This window comes from Penicillium vulpinum (genome assembly GCF_028829585.1).
Source record: "Penicillium vulpinum strain IBT 29486 chromosome Unknown utg000003l_segment0_segment0, whole genome shotgun sequence".
Lineage (NCBI taxonomy): Eukaryota > Fungi > Ascomycota > Eurotiomycetes > Eurotiales > Aspergillaceae > Penicillium > Penicillium vulpinum.
The window spans coordinates 7,290,814-7,310,572 of NW_026643243.1; the positions used below are offsets into that span (position 1 = coordinate 7,290,814).

Below are 19,759 nucleotides of genomic sequence, written 5' to 3' on the forward strand. Positions count from 1 at the left end.
ATGTCCAGAATGATACCTTGCATTCGCATTCATATTGCTATTCTCGTATGTGACACGCCTATCCAGCCTGTCCTGAAGAAGTATGGCGACTACTTCGCAATATTCCAGGATATTCTGAGGCAAGGCTTCAAGGACTTGGAAAGATCTGAGAAGCTTAAAGATATTACCGTGGAGTTTAGTGAATATCACATGATGGGTAATAACCGATTTCCTGATCTACAGGATGTCGACGCTATTCTTCTGACTGGAAGCAGTGAGTTCTTGTCTATGTTAATAACTGAATGGATGAATTAATATTACTTGGTAGAGCACGATGCCTGGGCTGACGATCAGTGGATCTGTGACCTCACAAGCAACGTTCGTGAGGCCGTTTTAACACACAAGAAGCCCGTAGTTGGGATTTGCTTCGGACATCAGATCCTTGCTCGGGCACTCGGAGCCCAACTTGGCAGAAACGAAGCTGGATGGGAGGTTTCTGTCGAGAAGCTCACCCTGACTGAGGCCGGGAAGAAACTGTTTGGAAAGGATACACTGGTATGTGGGGAAAAAAACACCCGAACAAGCTCAATTGAAGCATATTCTAATTAAATATAGAGCATTCAACAAATGCACCGCGATATTGTCTTTAAACCCCCAGTCAATTGCACGAATCTCGCTACAAGTCCAAAATGTGAAGTTCAGGGTCTTTACTTGCCCAAGCGAGTGCTGTCAGTTCAAGGACACCCGGAATTTAACGAAGGTATCATGGCATGTCTACTCGAAGCCAGGCACGAGAATGGGACATTTGGTGATGAACTGTACAATGATGGTTTGTCCCGAGTGGGTGACTCACATGATGGGTGGTTGATAGCAAAGGTGATTGCAAGATTCATACTGGATGGGAAATTGAAGTAGTTTGGGCGGATACAACAAATTACTATTGTTATAAGATTGAGATACAAAGAACAAAAGTGGAATAAGAAAAAGGATGAGTTGTCAGATCCGCAACCGCGCCACCGACTCCGCGCTATAAAGTTCACCTCTCTCCCACATTCTAGATTCCACTCTTTCCCCCCAAAGCAGACCCTCAACTAACATTATGTCAAACCAAATTCGTACTATCTGTCCCTCAACGCACGAGGTCATTTTTGACCAACCTGGCACTTCATTCGAAGAAGCCATCAAAGTTGCCGCTGCCTCAAAGCAAGCCTTTGAGTCGTACAGAACAACCTCTCTGGAGGATCGAAAGAGCATCGTGAGACGAGCGTTGGACACTATTGCCCAGCGCCGTGATGATCTGGCCAGAGAACTGACTGCGCAAATGGGGCGGCCCATCCGTTACTGCGCTTCAGAGATCAACACTATGCGTCTGCGCGCCGAGTACTTGATGGATATTGCTGAAGAGAACCTTTCCGATCTCCCTGGGCGGCCAGAAGCTGGCTTCCGGCGAACCGTCAAGCGTGTTCCTGTGGGACCGGTACTTATTGCGGGTGCTTGGAATGTGAGTGAGCACTGTGATTGAAGTATCATAAGACTTGCTCACCAATATGATATGATAGTATCCTTACCTGACTACGGTCAATGCTCTTGTCCCCGCGCTTCTTGCTGGTAATAGCGTTATCTTGCGCCCTTCGCCGCAAACCCCACTATTTGGAAATAGACTACTCGAGGTCTTCACTGAAGCAGGACTTCCGCCGCAGGTCCTTCAGGTCATTCATATCGGCAATCTAGATATTTTGGATCAGGTGGCACAGATTCCCGATATCCAGTCTGTCTCATTCACCGGATCAACTGCAGGCGGGATCAGACTCAGGGAGGCAACAGCTCGTCACATCAAGCCCGTCAACCTCGAGCTTGGTGGAAATGATCCCGCATATGTTCGGCCAGATGTTGACGTGAAGCATGTTGCAGAACAACTCGTGGACGGAGCTGTTTTCAATTCCGGACAGAGTTGCTGTTCCATAGAACGGGTATACGTGCATGAGAAGATTTACGAGGACTTTGTTTGCGCTGTGCAGGAAGAGCTGAAATCGTAAGACTGATCATATTCAAAAGAGGATATTTACCTAACATTCAAACTAGCTACAAGCTTGGTGATCCGCAGGATCAAAACACAACCACAGGCCCTGTCATCTCAACGCAGGCCATGGAGAAGATCACTGCTCACGTCAAGGATGCAATTGCTAAAGGAGCTGTCAACTCTACTCCCCAGAACCTAAGCTTTGAGGTGGCGAGCAACCCTCAGATCCAAAAAGGTAACTTTGTCTCTCCGGTTGTTTTGACCAATGTCAACCATACCATGGCGACAATGAGGGAGGAGACTTTCGGTCCTGTGATGCCAATTATGAAGGTCTCTAGCGACGATGAAGCTATTTCCTTGATGAATGACAGTGACTATGGTCTGACGGCGAGCGTTTGGACGAATGATATCACTCGCGGAGAGGAGTTGATTGATCGCATCGAGGCTGGGACGGTGTTCATTAATCGCTGTGACTATCCAAGCCCGGTAAGCTATCCTGAAAATCGTCAAAGAGACTTGTTGTGGGTTCATTGATACTAATATTGGACATTAGGACCTTGCCTGGACGGGCTGGAAGACATCAGGTTTGGGATGCACTCTTGGCCCACGGGGATACGATGGATTTGTGAAGCTGAAGAGCTACCACATCAAGGATAATTCGGCATGAACAGACAGCTTTGAATATGATTAAATCGCGTGGTTATCTGAAAAATTTAAGAAAATTCAAGGTTGCTGTTTTTTTCCAACTATGTATTCAATCACCCGAGCATATCTCTCTCCCACAGCTGTAACTCAAAGCAACAAAGAAAAGAACCATAGCCAGCTCATAATGATATATGTAATTGGCGTTAAAATCAACGAGCCCGTGAAAATATCTGCATTATTTTCTAGTATATTGAAGCTCATATACATAGTCCCTACAACAGCGCGGTCCCGGACCGCGCTGTCTTAGCCCCGAGACCCCACCAAAGATAGTCAATGATACGACCCGGAAATGCTTCTTGCGTCTGAATGGTTGAAGAGCTACCTAACAGCTACCCCCCATGCCCCGCAGCGTGTTGAGCTCACCGCATCGTTGAGTGGCGGGGTAGTAGGAGCGCGACAGAGCTTTGTACTCGTACATTTTTGTGGACCGAGATGGTTTAAGAAAAAAGGAACAGGAGGGATATAGCGCGTTGACTCGTGCAATTGGGTCTAATTTACCATGTGGGCTGAATATCGGTGGCACCTGTTCCGTTATGGAGAATGTAGACTGGAGATTGGAAACATGGTATAAATTCTGGCCTTTACTAATGGCCTATCCTCTGCAATCTTCTTATTCATTCTTGTCAACTCCTCAAATCTTTTCAGCAGACTGGTCCATTTTCTCTAGCTTCTTTTATTATATCATACCTACACAATATCGAAATGGTCGGACGTCTTGAAGGCAAGAATGCCATCATCACCGGTGCGGCCGGGTATGTACCTCTATCCACCTATGACAAACCAAATAACAAAAGACATAACTAACAAAAGGCAGAGGTATCGGCCTCGAAACCACAATTCTCATGCTCCACGAAGGCGCTTCCGTCCTAATGACCGACATTAGTGACGCAGGCCTGAACAAAGCACTGTCCAAGGTGAACAGTGTCGTGCCCGCCTCGACCCGCACCGGAAAAGTCGAGATTAAAGTGGTCGACGTGTCCAACGAGTCCCAAATCGAAGCAGCAGTTGCTCATCTCGATGCCTGGGGTGGACTAGATATCATCTTCAATAATGCTGGAATCATGCATCCGAAGGACGGAGACTCGGAAGAGTGTCCTGAGGATATCTGGGATCGCACAATGAATATCAATGTGAAGGGCGTGTGGTACGGCTCAAAGCACGCTGTGCGTGCATTCCGGAGGCATGGCAAGAAGCGCGCTAGTGTGATTAATACTGCTAGTATGGTTGCTCTGGTTGGGGCTGCGACACCTCAGTTGGCGTATACCGCTAGCAAGGGTGCTGTATTGGCAATGACCCGGGAGCTGGCAATTGTTCATGCCCGCGAGGGGTTCCGATTCAACTCGCTTTGCCCTGCACCTCTCAAGTATGTTCATCTTTTGCCCTTTTCCCGGTTAGCCCTTTGATGGAACTAACATTCGGATAGCACACCTTTGTTGCAGGATTGGCTTGGTGACGATAAGGAAAAGCGCTTCCGTCGTGAGGTGCATTTCCCTACTGGACGGTTTGGCGAGCCAGTTGAACAGGCCCATGCAGTGATCTTCCTTGCTAGCGATGAGAGCAGTTTTGTAAATGCTACTGACTTCGTCGTCGATGGTGGCTTGACGAAGGCATATGTTACGCCTGAGGGTCCGGCGACTGAAGCACCGAGGAATTTGGCTGCATGAATAAATGGCGACTTTGCTAGTTTGTACATAATATGACAGAATGACGATCAATATCACGCAAATGAGATCCATATTTGGTTTTGCTGCATTGCTCGACAGATATTCCATGGCCCGGCCTCGGATGCAGGTGATTGCCACATTGCTTCAAGGAGTTGAAGTGTTCGATGCATATTTCCAAGACCAAATGTCTCGGTCATGGCATTCAATCGTCCTCGTAGGCAGTCCTGTTGGTCGGGGTTGAGAAGACATGAGCCCACCACAGCGATCGGCCAACAAAGGCCGGAGTTGATGCGTGCACTAGGCGACAGCTCACCTAGGTATGACATGGCTTCTGTCACTGTATTTTCCACCATGCCTTTATACATCCCATCCCGGGTGTATTGGAAACCACCTAGGGAGCTGTATAGATAGATAAGTATGGCTTCCTGGAAGATTAAGCCAGCTAGACGAACCTCCGTCCCGACGTTGGGATACGGAGACCAGCGCAGAATCTGGGCTTGGATGGATGCAAACATGGCAATGTCATCAGCTGTTGGAACAACCGCCTGCGTTTCGTCCATGATCCACTGTCGGCCGAGATCGAATATGCACGGGATCAGCAGCAGTAGTTCCAGCCAGCAACCGCACAAGTTGCCCACGTATTGAGTCCGGAGTAATTCACGAGACCGTTGCTCGAGATCCAAGTTTAAGAAGAGCTGTCCGCTAAAGCGAGCATCGATTGAGATCATGCTGACGGTCGCAGTATAGGTGTAGTATTCGATGACGAAATCTTTCAAGTCTCGTGGAACTGCTGAGTCGCTCTGGGCAAGCAATTTGACTAACAGCGAGTTGGCAGCAGATAAATGGTCGAATATTGTCCCGTTCATATCACCCTTTGCAGTCTATTATTATTAGATTGTTGAACAACTTATTTTTGAATCATAGATTTCCTACCTCGGTAAAACACATCAGAAGTGCCCCAACTAGGAGCATGAGAGGATTCGATTCTTTTCCATCGATAAAGTCCGTTACTCCACGGCGAAAATGCCGGAGAGCTTTCGTGTAGTGACTGTGGGCAATTGTATCTGATTCATCCCGTGATCGAAATGCGCGATGAGCGGCGCTTTGAGTAATGACCAGCTGCAACAGCAAGTCACTAGAAAATGCCAGGGGTACAATCTGTACCAAAAAGGGGTTGACAGGCGTGGAGCCATTTGCCATGCAGTCAGCTGTTGTGGCCAGGTAATGACTGAGAAGCTGATAGGACTCAGCATCATAGCCAGGCAGCAGGGATAGGCTGCGCGGCAGCACGTTTCCTGAGACAGAGGCGACAAGAGCGTCACTAGTAGTGGTAGCTCCAGTAGATGTTGACAGTTGGCGCTGATTATGGGTCTCCTCATGCAGCATCATGTCTTCAAGCCGGTCTTCAGTACATATAGTCGTCGAGTGCCCTGCACTTGATGAAACAGATGGTGCTCGTTGCGACAAGGGACTCCTGGGCGCCGATATTTCATCAAGCTGCTCAATGGCACCGAAGATATTCTGTCGACACCCATCTATCGCAGATACTTGAGCTTCGTTGTGGCTGGAATCTTTTTTGCCAGGTACGTTTGGGGGCCACTGACAGCCCAGGTCATTGCGTTGACAGCCAGCACAGATTGGACGTGTCTCGTCACATTTCTTCTTGCGACGCCTGCAGGTCAAACAACCAGTTCTTACTCGAACAATCCGCTGTACACGTCGATCTGGCGGCATATTTGATTTAAGGAGATCAGATGAAGACACAGAATCTCGCCGATCGTACCTATCTCTGGGTAGAGCTGATAAGAAAGTGTGGGGTAACCTTGGCGCTCCCGAGGTTCTTCGACGACAAATTTCCAAGGTTGGCGCTCCATACTTCACTCCGTCAGCATATCAGATCAGGGTGTGATCGATTGCCATCACTCTGGTGTGTTGGTGAATGCAGTACAACACTCTCTTGCCTCGGTACTAATGAATTCGGGAATATTTCTTTGAATATTGGTTCAAATTGGGTAGCGCGTAATCTAGGGCTCTCTTTTCGTTTCACTGATTGATATGTGTAGTCCGTTTTTTTTTTTTCTGGGTTGAGTAGAGGACAAACGTTTGTGTCATTAAAAATGATTACTATGTAGTTTGTTTTCCTTCGATATCTCAACAATTTCGTCGGTGTTCTTTTCTAAAGTCCCCAATTATCAACGTCAGAGCCTATACCGCCTCAAATCAGCCAACTTAAGGAGCCTAAATATGAAAAATGAATACCCAAACAACAAGGAATTAGGCGTCAGCCATGCACTATAAACGGTCTAGACTCATACGAAAACCCTATGTAAATCGGACTGAAAATGATCGGACATCCGAAGAAAATACTTATACATATATCAAAAATGCAGTGGACATAATAGTGTCAAGCCAATGAAAAATATCCCGGGACGGGGAGAATACTTGTGTCGGTCACCAAATGTGGCATATTGTATGGGTGATCAGTAGGTGCACGTGATCCGTTTGCCGAAGATCCGATAATTTCACGCCTGAGGATACAAATTCGAACCCGGGAACGGCATGAAGAACTACTCTAATAACTAACTCAGGACGGGTCAGGCCGCCATGTTCAGGAAATTTTTGATAATAAAGGGGCAAAATGAACTCTGACCGGGGCTATTGATTTGATATAAAATTGATTCCCGCTATTGTTAGTTCATTTCCTTTAATGTTGCGCGCCCATATAGTTGGCTTTGTATATATATCCATTTATCCAGTCTCTTCCCCAATTATTGTCGATTGGGTTCTGTATGACATCCATGATGTCGGACCATAAAGAATATGGCTTGACCAGATCACAGTCAACGTCAATATCCAGTACCGATTCTGAGTTCCAGGCATCAAGAACGCAGTCACGATCTCAGAGCTTGGCTAGTTCTCTAAGGACGAGGCTGCGGTCTTTGTCGAATTCAGGGATGACCCAAGTGGATCGAGTCTATTCGGGGCGACATCTGAATGATCAGTCAGTATACCATAGTGACGATGAGTCTAATCATGGTGAATCACCCATCGAAAACGAGCAGAACCCCGATACTATCCAGGAAGTGCAGAACGGGATTGTCAACGAGCGCGATCTGGATCTAGAGAAAGCCAATGATGCACAGCCCGAGCTTGAGAAATCAAGGACGAAAAATTCGAACCGGTCTCTTCGCGACCAAAAACTGGTATGTTGTTCCATGTTCCCAAATCTGGACTTGATATTAAATTGTAAGTACAGGTACAGTGGGACGGCCCTGAAGACCCCGAAAACCCGAAAAACTGGACCAACAAGAAGAAATGGGCTGCTACCATCACCGTATCACTATTCACATTCATCTCACCGGTCTCTTCGTCAATGGTTGCGCCGGCACTGCCATCACTCGCAGCGGACCTGAAAGTCACGGATGAATTCGTCTCACAACTTATGCTCTCAATCTTCGTTCTAGCCTACGCTGTTGGCCCATTATTATTCGGGCCATTGTCAGAGATTTACGGTCGAACCGTCGTTCTACAGCTCTCCAATCTCTTCTTCCTAGTTTTCAACATTGGGTGTGCAGTATCACAAACGAAAGTCCAAATGATCATTTGCCGATTCTTTGCTGGACTAGGAGGCAGTGCTCCACTAGCAGTAAGCTAAGCCGCAAAATCCCCCCCCAAATAAAAGCTTGTATCCAACCAAGACTAGGTCGGCGGTGGAGTCCTCTCGGATTGCTTCCGGGCTGAAGAGCGCGGGAAGGGAGTCGCGATCTACAGCCTTGCACCACTTCTAGGCCCAGCCCTCGGACCTATCGCAGGAGGCTTCATCGCCGAAAACACAACCTGGCGCTGGGTCTTCTATTCGACCTCAATAGTTGACGGCCTAATCCAACTAATGGGCCTCTTCTTCCTACGCGAAAGCTACGGCCCGAAAATCCTTCTCGACCGCGCCATCCGCCTGCGCAAAGAAACGGGCGATGAATCCTACCAAACAGAAGCAGAGCGCCAAAATAAAACCCTGCTCGAAATTCTGCGCGGCTCATTCATCCGTCCCTTCCGCCTCCTCCTCACACAACCAATTGTCCAAGTCCTCGCCCTATTCATGGCCTACACCTATGGAATCATTTACCTTGTCCTCTCGACATTCCCTACCCTCTGGACAAGCCCAAATTACTACAACGAATCAACCGGCATCGGTGGCCTGAACTACATCTCCCTCGGACTAGGCTTCTGGCTCGGCTCACAGATCTGCGCCCCGCTAAACGACCGCATCTACCGCCGTCTCAAGGCCCGTAATGGCGGCGTCGGAAAACCAGAGTTCCGCGTCCCGCTGCTCTTCGTCGGCGCCTTCTTGATCCCCGCCGGCTTGTTCATCTACGGTTGGACTGCTCAGTACCATTGCCATTGGATTGCGCCGAACATCGGTGCTGTAATGTTTGGTGCTGGCAATATCATTGCCTTCCAGTGTATCCAGACTTATATGGTTGATACCTATACGCGGTTTGCGGCTAGTGCGCTTGCTGCTGGTGCATTTCTGCGCTCGATAGCTGGGTTTGGGTTTCCACTTTTTGCACCATATATGTACAGTGCTTTAGAATACGGGTGGGGGAATAGTTTGTTGGCGTTCGTGGCTATTGTGGTCGGGGCGCCGGCGCCGGTGCTTTTGTGGAAGTTTGGGGAAAAGCTGAGGAAAAAGAGTACTTTTGCAGCCGGCTAGATGACGAATTATTTTTGGCATTAACATGTCTAGATAGAATTGTTAATTGCTCAATTAATATTACTTAATTCCTTTTTACTTTACGATAAAACTAGGAAGTTATAGCGAGTACGGCGGGGTTCTTTTTGGCATGTGTACGAGGTTGTCATCACGAATGCCTCGGCTCTCCGGCTTCAAGTCCTGCAGTAGTACTGTTACAACTTAGAACAAGATCTTTCCTCGAGTAATTTGACCTAAATATCTAGAACATGGAATTCTTTGCCGAAGCTCATGCAGACTTTTTTTTAGTTTGTCTCCTAAACTTCCCGAATGACGATCTGCAGGGGCTTCCAAGGTCCCCTGTTAATTAAGAGTTACAGCACACACAAATACGATGTACATCGTATACAAGTTTGAACATAAATGGAATGCCTTCGTTAATTTGACCAATTTTGCAAATCTCAGTGAATGAATTATGTATATGGTATTGCCAAGCCTTCTGTACTTCCATCCCCACTGAGGGGATACTGGGGCTGATCGTAGGGCTGCAGACCCGAGCAGAAGGACGCATCAGTGGAGTCGCGTTTAGAGCCATTACAACTTCGATAGAATATTTCTAGGGGTAAAAAAAGTATGTATTTAGATCAAAGAAAATATAGAGAAAATAAAAAGTGATCGCAAAGCAGACTATCTACATACTAGTCTGCCCGCTTTCCCGCTGGACGGGGGGTATAGAGAATCTATGGTCACATAATATGAGATCCGAGACAAATGATTAATCCGATTCGCGCCGCAAATGTCACTCAACCAACATCGACCAGGAGCAGCCAATAGTTGGGGCATTTACTCGTCGTGCTTGGTCTCGGCGATCTCGCGAGTCTCGCTGCCGCTGCTCATGGCAGTCTCAGCCTTCTCGGCTTCGGAGTTGATCCGGAAATTGGGGATATCGAGACCAAGCTCGGCCTGCATCTGGGTAATCTCGGCAATGGAGAGCTTGGGCATCTCCTGTGCGACCTGGTAGGGCCACTTGCCCTCAACATGGGCCTTGGCGAAGATGATATCAACCTCCTCGAGATCACGACCGGCGGTCTCACAGTAGAAGAACCAGGCGAAGGGGATGGCAATGAAGTTGACAAGGGCGAAGAAGAGGTAGATACCCCAGTCAGACTGGTTGGAGAACACGGGAGTGAACATGACGACGGCGAAGTTGGTGATCCAGTTCATACAGGTGGAAGCGGAGGCGGCCTTGGTACGGGTGCGGAGGGGGTTGATTTCAGGGGGGTAGATCCAGGGGAGAGGCAGCGTAGTAAAGGCGAAGAAGCAGATGAACAGGAAGATACCGACGATAGCACCCTTCGCGTTCTGCGTATTCGAATCGATGAGACATCCCATAGTAATTATGAAACTGAGACCCTGGCCGAGGAAACCAATCAAGAAGAGGTTACGGCGACCGACCTTCTCGATCATAAAGAAGGATGGAATAGTGGCGAGAGCATAGACAGTGGCGAAAACACCTCCTAGAACTAGGGGGAGCTTACCATGCATATGCAAATTCTGTTGGAATAAGAGAGTGGAGTAGTAAATAGCAGCGTTACAGCCAGTGAATTGCTGGAAGAACTGGCCAGAGCAACCGATCATCATACGCTGGAAGTGCTGAGTCTTGCCGCCAGTGAATAGGATACCCCAGCTGCTAGACTCAACATTCTGCATAGCGTTAAGATCAGCCTTCATGAGGTTGAAATCGGCAAGCACATCCTCCGCATCCACAGAACTATCGTTGAGCTGGGCGAGAACCTGAAGCGCTTCCTGGTCATGACCTTGCATGACGAACCAACGAGGCGACTCAGGGAGCATAAGAGCACCACCAGTGACGAGGATAGCGAACAGAATTTGGAAGGCGACTGGGAACCGCCATTGGACGGAACTGTCGACATAGGAAAGACCGAAATCAAGCCAGTAAGCGATAAAGGTACCGACGGCAATGATAGCACCCTCGAAGCAGACGAGGAAGCCACGGTTGTGAGCGCGCGAACACTCAGACTGCCAGACAGGGATAGTAGCGGTGTCCATACCGTTCCCAAGACCGGAAATGACACGTCCAATAACGAACTGGCCCAGTCCCCAGTGGGGCCCGAACGCAGCAGTAGAGATAACAGTACCGAGGATCATCAGAAGACCACCGGCCACTAGGAGGGGAGTACGACCAATACGTTGACCGTAGGCCATAGTGAAGATAGCACCGAAGAAACAACCAAGTTCGTAACAGGCAGTGACCGCACCACGGAGGACGGCGACGTGCTCGGAGTCACCATAGAGAGCGGGGAATTCCTTGGTGAATTGATCACCGGAGATAATACCGGACATCAAACCCTGATCATAACCGAAAAGTGAGAATCCGACAACGGATGTAAAAGTAATGGCGATATGGAGCTTCTTGCCCCGTAAGCCGGAGGTTGTGGTCCACATGATGAACGTCCTCTATTAGATGAGAGGGAAAGACCAAAGCGACATGAGAAAGAAGAACTAAGCTCAGACACTGGGGGATAATCCCATAGCTTATATGCATTCAGTCCCCTCATGCTGCCAAGAGGAGAAAAGTTTTGAGTGTGACATCGGCGGCGCTACAACGTTGTAGAGGCAAGTGTTGCGACCCGCCGTGGGGGCCAAGGAAAGCCAAATAGGGCCAAGTAGAGCCAAATAGAGCTAAGCAGGGGCTAAGTGCCCATTTCAGTGGGGTTGCGGGGATCTGACAAGAAAGTCTCGCGGTTTGCTAGGTGCCCTGCGCAGTTTGTGTTTACCGTTTTAGTCTTTAATATATATCAAACTGTGAGAACCTAATAACTTTGTATGTAGCTGTGTATATTGACTACGTAAGGGGCTTCATCTTCATTTTTTCCCCTAGTCTTTGTGGGGGGTGGATCAGGTCAATTCCTGGGGGCGTCTGGAGGCGTCTGAAGGTTGCGGGTGAGAAGTAACGCTGCCTTGGACGGAAAAGGAATCTTATCCGAACCTCCACGACCAACACCCTATGTTGTACTCCCTCCAGCCCATAAGGAATAGGAAATTAGGGAGGTGGGTCAGGGGTGAAAGATTTCATTGAATGGTCATATTTGTCTGGAATCAGTAAGCCATTGCTTTTCTTTTTCTTGGTTTTTCTTTTTCTGGCTTTTCTTTCTTTTCCCCCCCTCTAATCCGCTGATTGGTGACAGGGTGCAGCCCGAATCTTACATATTCAGAACGATCTCGTTTTAGTTGCCTTTTTCCTTCCGAACTTCGCCATGCCCGATGCCCCGGCCGGTTACGGCGAGGGTTCAGCCGTATATTAATTTCCCGGGGTGTTGTGCGGAACGCCGTCTTCAGCAATGATCATCGGGCTCACGAGGCATAGTGACATGTGTGTGAGATATGAACTGCATAACAGATTGCGTATGTTGTACGGAGTAGTCAGATTAACAACCCGCCTTGGTATCTTCTATTTGAGGGTATACACGGAGTACAACACAAAAAATCTCACATGTATGGAACTTTCGAATACGCCCGAAGCCTTTGCCAAATAAGCCCTTGCCGAATAAGCCCTTGCCGAATAAACATTTTCTAAATCAACACTTCAGTAATTATTTGGACTCTGAGACAAGAAATGTTTTAATGTCAAAGGAATCAGAAAGGTTGGCAAGTTCAGTAAATGTGAGTGGATCCATTTCCAAGGGTACTTCCGCATTAGGAAATGATGGGCCATTCAAAGAAAGCACTCCATACAGATTTCACAAGACTTTGACAGGTCAAGACCTTTCTAAGGATCCATAATATCTTTGCTTATCACTACTTGGCTCATCAACCAAGCCTTCCAAGTATTTTCCAAGGTTCCAAGATTCTAGGTATATCGAAGCTTTCTACTAGATCTTGGCTCTATAGGCCTTATACATACTATTGCGAGAAAATGGGGAGGAAAAAAGTATTTATCCGGACCCACATACGGGTAAATACATAGGTACCTACAATGTATAGGTACTAAATGATTTCCTGGGAGTCACGGGCATTATCGGACAATTCACTTCCGATTTTTGACTAAAATTTCTGTTTTCAGAAATGAAACAGCGGAAAGTAGATAGATATGCTTAGTTACTTTGTACGCTATATAAGTCTATATTAATTTTCCTTTTGTACCAATAACATAATTCCCCGAGTTGTCATGCATATCAGCATCGTCGCGATCCTCGCTACCTTCCCGAATAAGAACATGCGCACTGTCTGCGATGATGCCATGTTGGATATTTATATATCGCTAGGTACTCCATATGCGGCCGTGACTTTAAAGGGTCCACGACTCATCGTACGAAACGACTGGGTGCCCAGGCTTCTCGGGACACGGCTTGCAGATCACGGCAAAACCGTCCAAAGTCAAAGCAACTCTTAGAACGTCATGATAAAAAGCATCAAGACGCCTCCAGTCTGTGACGTTTATAGGGTCTTGGCATCCCCTCGAGTTCCTCTTGGGAATGTGGGAAAACCTTGAAACAGGTTTCCATGTGGCATTCTCCGGAAGATTTCCTTGTGATCTGAGAGAATTACTAGGAATTTAATCCCACTACCGCTGATTGGTTCGTGGAAGGCCGATCGCCCTTAGGGTCTGGCGAACATGGATGCGAAGCCAGACCTCTTGATCGGAGTAGTTCGAGCTATAGTAGTAATATTTGCAAGGCTGAAGAGCAATTGTTAGAAAGGGGAGATGTGATAGGGTCCACCTTCAATTTTGGGCAACTTGCTGGAGGATATTTCAATGGTTGAAGAGCGAAAGAAGCGTATTGGCAATATCTAAACAAACATCTGGCCGACTCTTCGTGAATCTTAGTTCGTGAATATCTCTCTTAAAGCTACAGAGGAACCAAACCGAAACGAGAGCATTTATGACACACTGTCACTTTTATAATGTCTGATACGTTCGAACAGCGTATGATCAAGAGATTCACAGCCCAAAGGATATCAGAAAGGGATAAAGGGAAAACAGGGCTCATGTTTAGGTTATCTACCTCAGTGCAGTCAATTTATTGACAATTTGCGTATTTGAAGTTCCTATTTTTCAGAAAACCAAACATTATTTATTGGCGCAATATGTAGTTCAATTGTGGGGATATATATTTCGTGGGGTAGAGGTAAATCGGGGATGCCCCATACCCATGTGGATCGTAAGATTGGAAGCAAGTCATAATCATCTGGCACATCCACAGTGGTTTGTAACAAACCTAGAAACCCCTTTTAACGTGATAGAACAATTTAACATCCAATCAACTTTTCATAGACAAGAATAACTGCACAATTTCACATTTGACACGACAGTCCCGGTGTGCATATATTGGATCACAGGTTTACCCAGTGACACGGGTCTCCTTCTTGCCATGCTTCTGTAAATTATTAGCATTAAATCATCAAAGGTAAAAAGGAAAAAGGGACCATACCAGAGTACGGTGGTACGTGATGCCGATGTTGTTTCCACTGGTTTTGTCATACGGCACAGGGCTGGTGTAGTCATAGGTAGGTTTAAGACCGCGGTAGGTCTTCTTCACAGTATTATAAATACCATGGCCAGCAGTGCAGTCGCCACTGGTGGCAGGAACAGCCCACTTGGAGGAATAGTTCTTGCTGGACAAAGGTCCAGGGTAAGTCTGGTTGAGGAAGACATTGCTGGTATCAACTTCCCAGTTGACATAGCCGGTCTTCTCGGCAACCAACTTCAGCAGGTTGGCACCACAGTCCCAGCGACCAAGCGAAGGAAGACGCCAGTTAGCGGACAGGGAGGCGATGATTGAGTAGTGTGTGTAGAAAGTGTCGTCGGTAGTGCCCCGTAGGTGCTTCGGGACAGCATCGCCAAGCAGGAAGCTGTAGACCCGATTGGGGTGGGTGTAGTTGCCACTCTCGTCAAAGGTGACCAGCACCAGGCTGTTCTTGTTGAAGTTCTGATCCTTCAGCAGGGGAGGCAGGAAACGAGAGACCCAGTCGCCGGCCACACTGATGGGGGCGTCGTGGGCGTCGTTGGTCATGTTAGGTGTGATGAACATGTGCTGGGGAAGGCTGTGGTGTGCCACGTCCTCGTAGAAAGTGGTGAAATTCTTGATTTGGCGCGGACGCACGGCGTCGTCGGTGACTGAGTTAAACAGAACCAGCGGGTTGTGCTTGCGCACATACTGGTTTGCACCGCTGAGGGGGTACCGTATGCCCTGATAGCCGGCATAGGGCATGTCCTCTTGGTATTCACCCCAAGAGATGTGCCGGGTGTCAAACAAATCGGCAATAGTTGAGACATTGGATGGAATCTGCCAGAAGTTGTCATTGTCCATGCCGAAGGTGTCACCTCCAGCGGAAGCACCGTAGTTGGGCTCCGAGGGGTGAGTGACGGCAAAATAATTAGTCAGGAGGATACCCTCCTTAGCTAGCTTGGACAGGTTCTCGTCCATAGCAGCGGTTTCAAAGTCCTGCAAAGGGGTGAGCACGCGGTCATTGTTATCCATGTAAGGGGAAAACCCACTGTGTTCTCGAGCCAGATGTTCACGAAACGATCAAAAGCCAAACCCTTCACATTTGACACAGGAGAGTAAGGCCGGGCTGTAGCACGGGCCGCCTCGACCTCATCCTGAGTTGGGCTCTGCACAGTGGTAGTCTTGGCCGTGGCCAGGGCCAGGGCCCCGACGAACGCGAGAAGAGTTTGCTTAGTGAACATGTTTGGCGATCGCGGTAGTAGCTGCGATGAGAAAGGAAACAGATGAGCAGATTCGTTGGGTGACACGCGATCTTATACTCGAGCCAGCCCGAGAGGCGTAACATTCCCCTCATCGGCTGGAAGAATCCAAGTGACAGGCGGATCCGCCCACTATGCTACATGATACCACGTTGCGATCGATGCAGGCTAACTGGCTGCATTTCTAAGCCTTTTATCCAAAAGAGTTAAGGCCTGAACTAAACTGAATTGGCCTGAATTGAGGTAAAGTCGCAATAAAGGTGATTTAATTGGGTAAATAGCGGAACGAGCGGAGAGTGGATCAGGTCTTCGGCCTTGCGCTGGCACGTTGGTTCTGTCCGTGCCCTAACTGGCTGACTGCTGAGCTCACTACCATACACTCGGCCGCTTTTACCTATATAATCATAGGTCGATATTAATTTATATATTATTCCGCATAAAAGCTTTTAGTTCCAGAGTTACATTATGCTTACCTGCTTCTTGGCCTTTTTCTTGGCGTCTTGTTTTGAGACTTAAAGCCTTGAACATATATCTCCACTCATGTTCTCATTTATAAGAACGACACTCATCAAAGAGAATACTCTGATAGATTGGCTATATGCAAAGTTATATACGGAGTACTAGAGGTTGAATTAAGCCTTCGAAGTTTGTATGATCTCTTTTCGCCTCCTGCCCTAGCTAAGATTAGATCAGTTTGTTCATGAATAGAAACAAGAGCTATGAGCACAGATAGATCTGAAGAGGTACTGGAAAAAGAATTTGAAAAACATCCGAATTCGCAGAGAGAGAAAGGAACTAGTATCTACTTTGTACTCCGTAGTTACTGAGCACTGAGACCTGGGAGCAAACAGATGGGTCACGTGTCTTCTAGCAAGTTACATTTGTGGATGAGGAAACAAAAGAAGGAATAATGCAAACCTAACTAAGGGCCTTACTAACTATATTATCTGCAAATATAGGCAGAACTGGGGGATTTCAATAGGTTGTTTGGCGGAAAGTAGTGCCGAAAGTGGAATTGTGGCATTTTTCTTGTCAATTTACACACGGACATCTCGGACTTTTTTCCATTTACCAATCAGTCTCTATCCAGGCACATCGTGCGAAGAATCATCCGAGGTTCTAGAGAAGCTAACTATATTTCGAGAGGGACAACTTCCAAAATTTGGATACACAAGGTACAAAGGCCATAATCATTTCCCTCAACGCTTAAACTAGCTAACGGAGAAATAAGACCACGAATGTTGTCTAGTATAAGTGTGATTAGATCGCCCTGCTACTGATATTAATTCTAAAGAATTAACAAACATAGGTAATATGGAAGTTTTCCCCTCCGCGCTCTTCGAGGCTTTGCTTCTTTTCTTTTACTGGGAAGGCGGGGCGGGGCACAAACACAGCTAGCTTTGCAGGGTTTCGAGCGATAATTCGCAATTCAGTTTCAAAATCATATTTGAACTAATTTTGAACGTACTTGAAGTGCCTATTTCACCACGGATCGAGCTCGTCTTCAATACAAGTCATCTAACCTAGTATACAAATACTCAAGATTCGAATTTATATGAAATGGGAGATCCACTCATAAGCGCTGTTAGTATCCATGAGATCTGCCTTGCAGTAAGCATGAATTATCGCATCTAGAAAGTCTCGGGAGCCTTAAACACCCTAAAAATCGATGAATCTAGACCTTCTCATGCATCCTTAACGCAGCGTACCATAAAGTCAAAAATATCAGCTCGCCAGCAACGATTATTCTCCTCACCGAGATGACCAGCAATTTGATCCACCATTATACGAGATACCCAGAGACTCAAACACACGTCGAGCCTTCTTTCAGCTCCCCGTTTATCGGAGGGAGGGCTCACGATGTCACGCGGTTTCTGGCCGAGGACGCCGCGGGGAGCATTTTGAACCCAGGACTCTTCCTTATTGCTGACGAAAAGACAACAAAAGATGGTAATGTGTTGTTATTAGTGCAACATATAAAAGAACGATATGGCCATGGATTGGCACTCAAAACTGTACGTCTAGCTGTGGAAGTCATGAATAACGAGGTAGTTGCTGTGTTGATTGGCGCAAAAGGGGGTGATGAATTACTGAATAGAGTTCATGAGGATAGGGCTTTTAGATGTGGAAGAGGAAACATAGCTGGACGACAGCCATTGATGAAGGGAGACATGGCGCCGAGGAGGCAAGTGTAGGCTTTATTTGCTTTGCTGTTGACTGCCAACTCAACTAGTCCTGCGCTGTAGCAGCATTGAGATCAGTCACAGATTGAGTACCGTATAATTTTGAATAGCAACATATTGTTAGACGAGTAATGTATGATGTCTGCCGCATTTGACCTTGTTAGTACTTCTTTGGGGATTTTTGTGGAATACATAGCAGTGTTTAAATATCGATAAGTGCATCCAGGAGCAACAAAGCAGCATACTACGAAATGACGAGCGTGGTTTCCATTATCGACTTTGAGCTGGCGGTTGTCAAATTTGTTGGGGCTATCGCAGAACATTTGGACCGGGCATTGAAAAGGTGCGTCCGTATTCTCGAAGTTATTCCCGATCACGCAAAGGATTGGCAGCTTACACCTAACGGGACTGTCTTGGATTTGTGCCACCCGTCTCTGTTTCCTCTTATTCACAGAATATCTCGCTCTCTCCCAGAGGATAATGCTGATCAACTGTTGCACGTCACTTTATGGTAAGGGAAATGTAGTAAACTTCAGTGTAGATAATAATGACGACTATAAACACTGTGCAGCACTTTATGATTCCATATTTTACTATGGCCACGTCTTCGCTGATGTGTGGGGGAGATGTTGGTGGATTCCATTAAACCTGTAGTTTAGCGAAGATGGGTGTCCTCAAACCAGCCGTGTCAACGACATTCACCTAGAGATGCATGGGACCCTTCAGCTGGCATTAGAAAGGGGTTTCGAAGCTGAAATCACAATATGGAATAAATACCTGTTACGGGAAGAGCCTCTAAAGCATGAAGACATCGATGGTTACTATACAGAATTCTTCATCCCTGATGGACGAAGGTTTGTCCCAAAGGAGAGCCCCAGGTCAGACAAAGCACTAAAGGGGCGCACCCATAAGCTAGGTGCACCGGAAGAGTAAACAGGACCATGGAAGATTTGATGAGTGGGCAAAACAAAAACCCACGTAAAACTCAACCGGACTAAGCCCATGCCATTTCGTTCGCATCGCCGTTGGAACGAAGACCTTAAACATCGTGCAGTGAGTGTCAACCAAGGGTTTGGAGAACTCTATGTGATATTCAAACTTGTCAATACCCATCTGACACCTCAAGTCCCTCAGTACGAGGGTGGGAATTGGTATATTGAGGACGCGAGAAATGAACCTACGCGTACCACGGCTATATACCATTACGATGAGGAGAACATCATGCCGAGCCACATTTAATTCCGATATGCATTGAGAAGAACAGATATGAAACATGATCATGAATAGGTAAAGCCGTTTGTCCACAGTAGATACACTTATTGATATGTATCGATAATGCGAGTTCGGCAGTCGATAGGTTGTATAGGATGAGCATGACTCGATAGAGTAGTTTTACGGCATCGAAAACTACCAACCTCGTATTTAAGGACTAGGCAATTTTCTAAGCCGTCTGGGTCGTCTGAATGGCTTTCTATGCCCTCCAGCATATAGTCCAGCAAATTGAGCTGTTCGATAAGGGAAAACCTGATCACCTCAAGGTCTTTGCCATGTTTTTTGTTGATCCGCACATTCTGATTCTGTTCACTGCCAATGAGCCTCCGTAGCAGAGGGACCGGTGGGCCACTGAAGTGAGAAAGATGCCCTTGTTCAATACTCTTTCCCTGGAGATATTCGATATAATCATTGGTGAGCTCGACTTTCCGCTCAGCTGGGGGAAAGCACTCGACGTGAGACAGGATCTGATAGTCGAACGGGTAGCCATCGATGAGAATATGACCTATGATGTAA

General features: G+C 47.1%; 9 protein-coding genes across 9 annotated transcripts; 6 read left to right on the plus strand and 3 right to left on the minus strand.

Annotated features, from left to right (window-relative positions):
• Nucleotides 1-9: 9 nt before the first annotated feature.
• On the plus strand, nucleotides 10-894 carry N7479_007797 (type 1 glutamine amidotransferase; the record flags this gene model as incomplete). The annotated part of the gene is made up of 3 exons (XM_057255491.1): nucleotides 10-253; nucleotides 308-534; nucleotides 595-894. The coding sequence occupies 3 exons, from the start codon at nucleotides 10-12 to the stop codon at nucleotides 892-894; spliced, it is 771 nt and encodes a 256-aa protein (XP_057109353.1).
• A 184-nt stretch (nucleotides 895-1,078) lies between these two features.
• Nucleotides 1,079-2,666, plus strand: N7479_007798 (aldehyde dehydrogenase family protein; the record flags this gene model as incomplete). Its single annotated transcript, XM_057255492.1, has 4 exons — nucleotides 1,079-1,480; nucleotides 1,539-2,011; nucleotides 2,062-2,485; nucleotides 2,553-2,666. The coding sequence occupies 4 exons, from the start codon at nucleotides 1,079-1,081 to the stop codon at nucleotides 2,664-2,666; spliced, it is 1,413 nt and encodes a 470-aa protein (XP_057109354.1).
• Nucleotides 2,667-3,406: 740 nt separating this feature from the next.
• N7479_007799 (oxidoreductase, short-chain dehydrogenase/reductase family) lies at nucleotides 3,407-4,368 on the plus strand (the record flags this gene model as incomplete). Its single annotated transcript, XM_057255493.1, has 3 exons — nucleotides 3,407-3,456; nucleotides 3,519-4,067; nucleotides 4,128-4,368. The coding sequence occupies 3 exons, from the start codon at nucleotides 3,407-3,409 to the stop codon at nucleotides 4,366-4,368; spliced, it is 840 nt and encodes a 279-aa protein (XP_057109355.1).
• A 53-nt stretch (nucleotides 4,369-4,421) lies between these two features.
• Nucleotides 4,422-6,102, minus strand: N7479_007800 (Zn(II)2Cys6 transcription factor; the record flags this gene model as incomplete). Its single annotated transcript, XM_057255494.1, has 2 exons — nucleotides 4,422-5,249; nucleotides 5,302-6,102. 2 exons carry the CDS (start codon nucleotides 6,100-6,102, stop codon nucleotides 4,422-4,424), a joined length of 1,629 nt encoding a protein of 542 aa, XP_057109356.1.
• A 1,067-nt stretch (nucleotides 6,103-7,169) lies between these two features.
• On the plus strand, nucleotides 7,170-9,079 carry N7479_007801 (MFS transporter; the record flags this gene model as incomplete). Its single annotated transcript, XM_057255495.1, has 3 exons — nucleotides 7,170-7,571; nucleotides 7,625-8,014; nucleotides 8,072-9,079. The coding sequence occupies 3 exons, from the start codon at nucleotides 7,170-7,172 to the stop codon at nucleotides 9,077-9,079; spliced, it is 1,800 nt and encodes a 599-aa protein (XP_057109357.1).
• Nucleotides 9,080-9,901: 822 nt separating this feature from the next.
• On the minus strand, nucleotides 9,902-11,524 carry N7479_007802 (Major facilitator superfamily domain general substrate transporter; the record flags this gene model as incomplete). Its single annotated transcript, XM_057255496.1, has 1 exon — nucleotides 9,902-11,524. One exon carries the CDS (start codon nucleotides 11,522-11,524, stop codon nucleotides 9,902-9,904), a length of 1,623 nt encoding a protein of 540 aa, XP_057109358.1.
• A 1,723-nt stretch (nucleotides 11,525-13,247) lies between these two features.
• N7479_007803 (uncharacterized protein) lies at nucleotides 13,248-13,472 on the plus strand (the record flags this gene model as incomplete). The annotated part of the gene is made up of 1 exon (XM_057255497.1): nucleotides 13,248-13,472. One exon carries the CDS (start codon nucleotides 13,248-13,250, stop codon nucleotides 13,470-13,472), a length of 225 nt encoding a protein of 74 aa, XP_057109359.1.
• Nucleotides 13,473-14,421: 949 nt separating this feature from the next.
• Nucleotides 14,422-15,770, minus strand: N7479_007804 (putative acid phosphatase; the record flags this gene model as incomplete). Its single annotated transcript, XM_057255498.1, has 3 exons — nucleotides 14,422-14,457; nucleotides 14,512-15,525; nucleotides 15,579-15,770. The coding sequence occupies 3 exons, from the start codon at nucleotides 15,768-15,770 to the stop codon at nucleotides 14,422-14,424; spliced, it is 1,242 nt and encodes a 413-aa protein (XP_057109360.1).
• Nucleotides 15,771-18,222: 2,452 nt separating this feature from the next.
• Nucleotides 18,223-18,904, plus strand: N7479_007805 (uncharacterized protein; the record flags this gene model as incomplete). The annotated part of the gene is made up of 3 exons (XM_057255499.1): nucleotides 18,223-18,314; nucleotides 18,426-18,482; nucleotides 18,631-18,904. 3 exons carry the CDS (start codon nucleotides 18,223-18,225, stop codon nucleotides 18,902-18,904), a joined length of 423 nt encoding a protein of 140 aa, XP_057109361.1.
• Nucleotides 18,905-19,759: the final 855 nt, after the last annotated feature.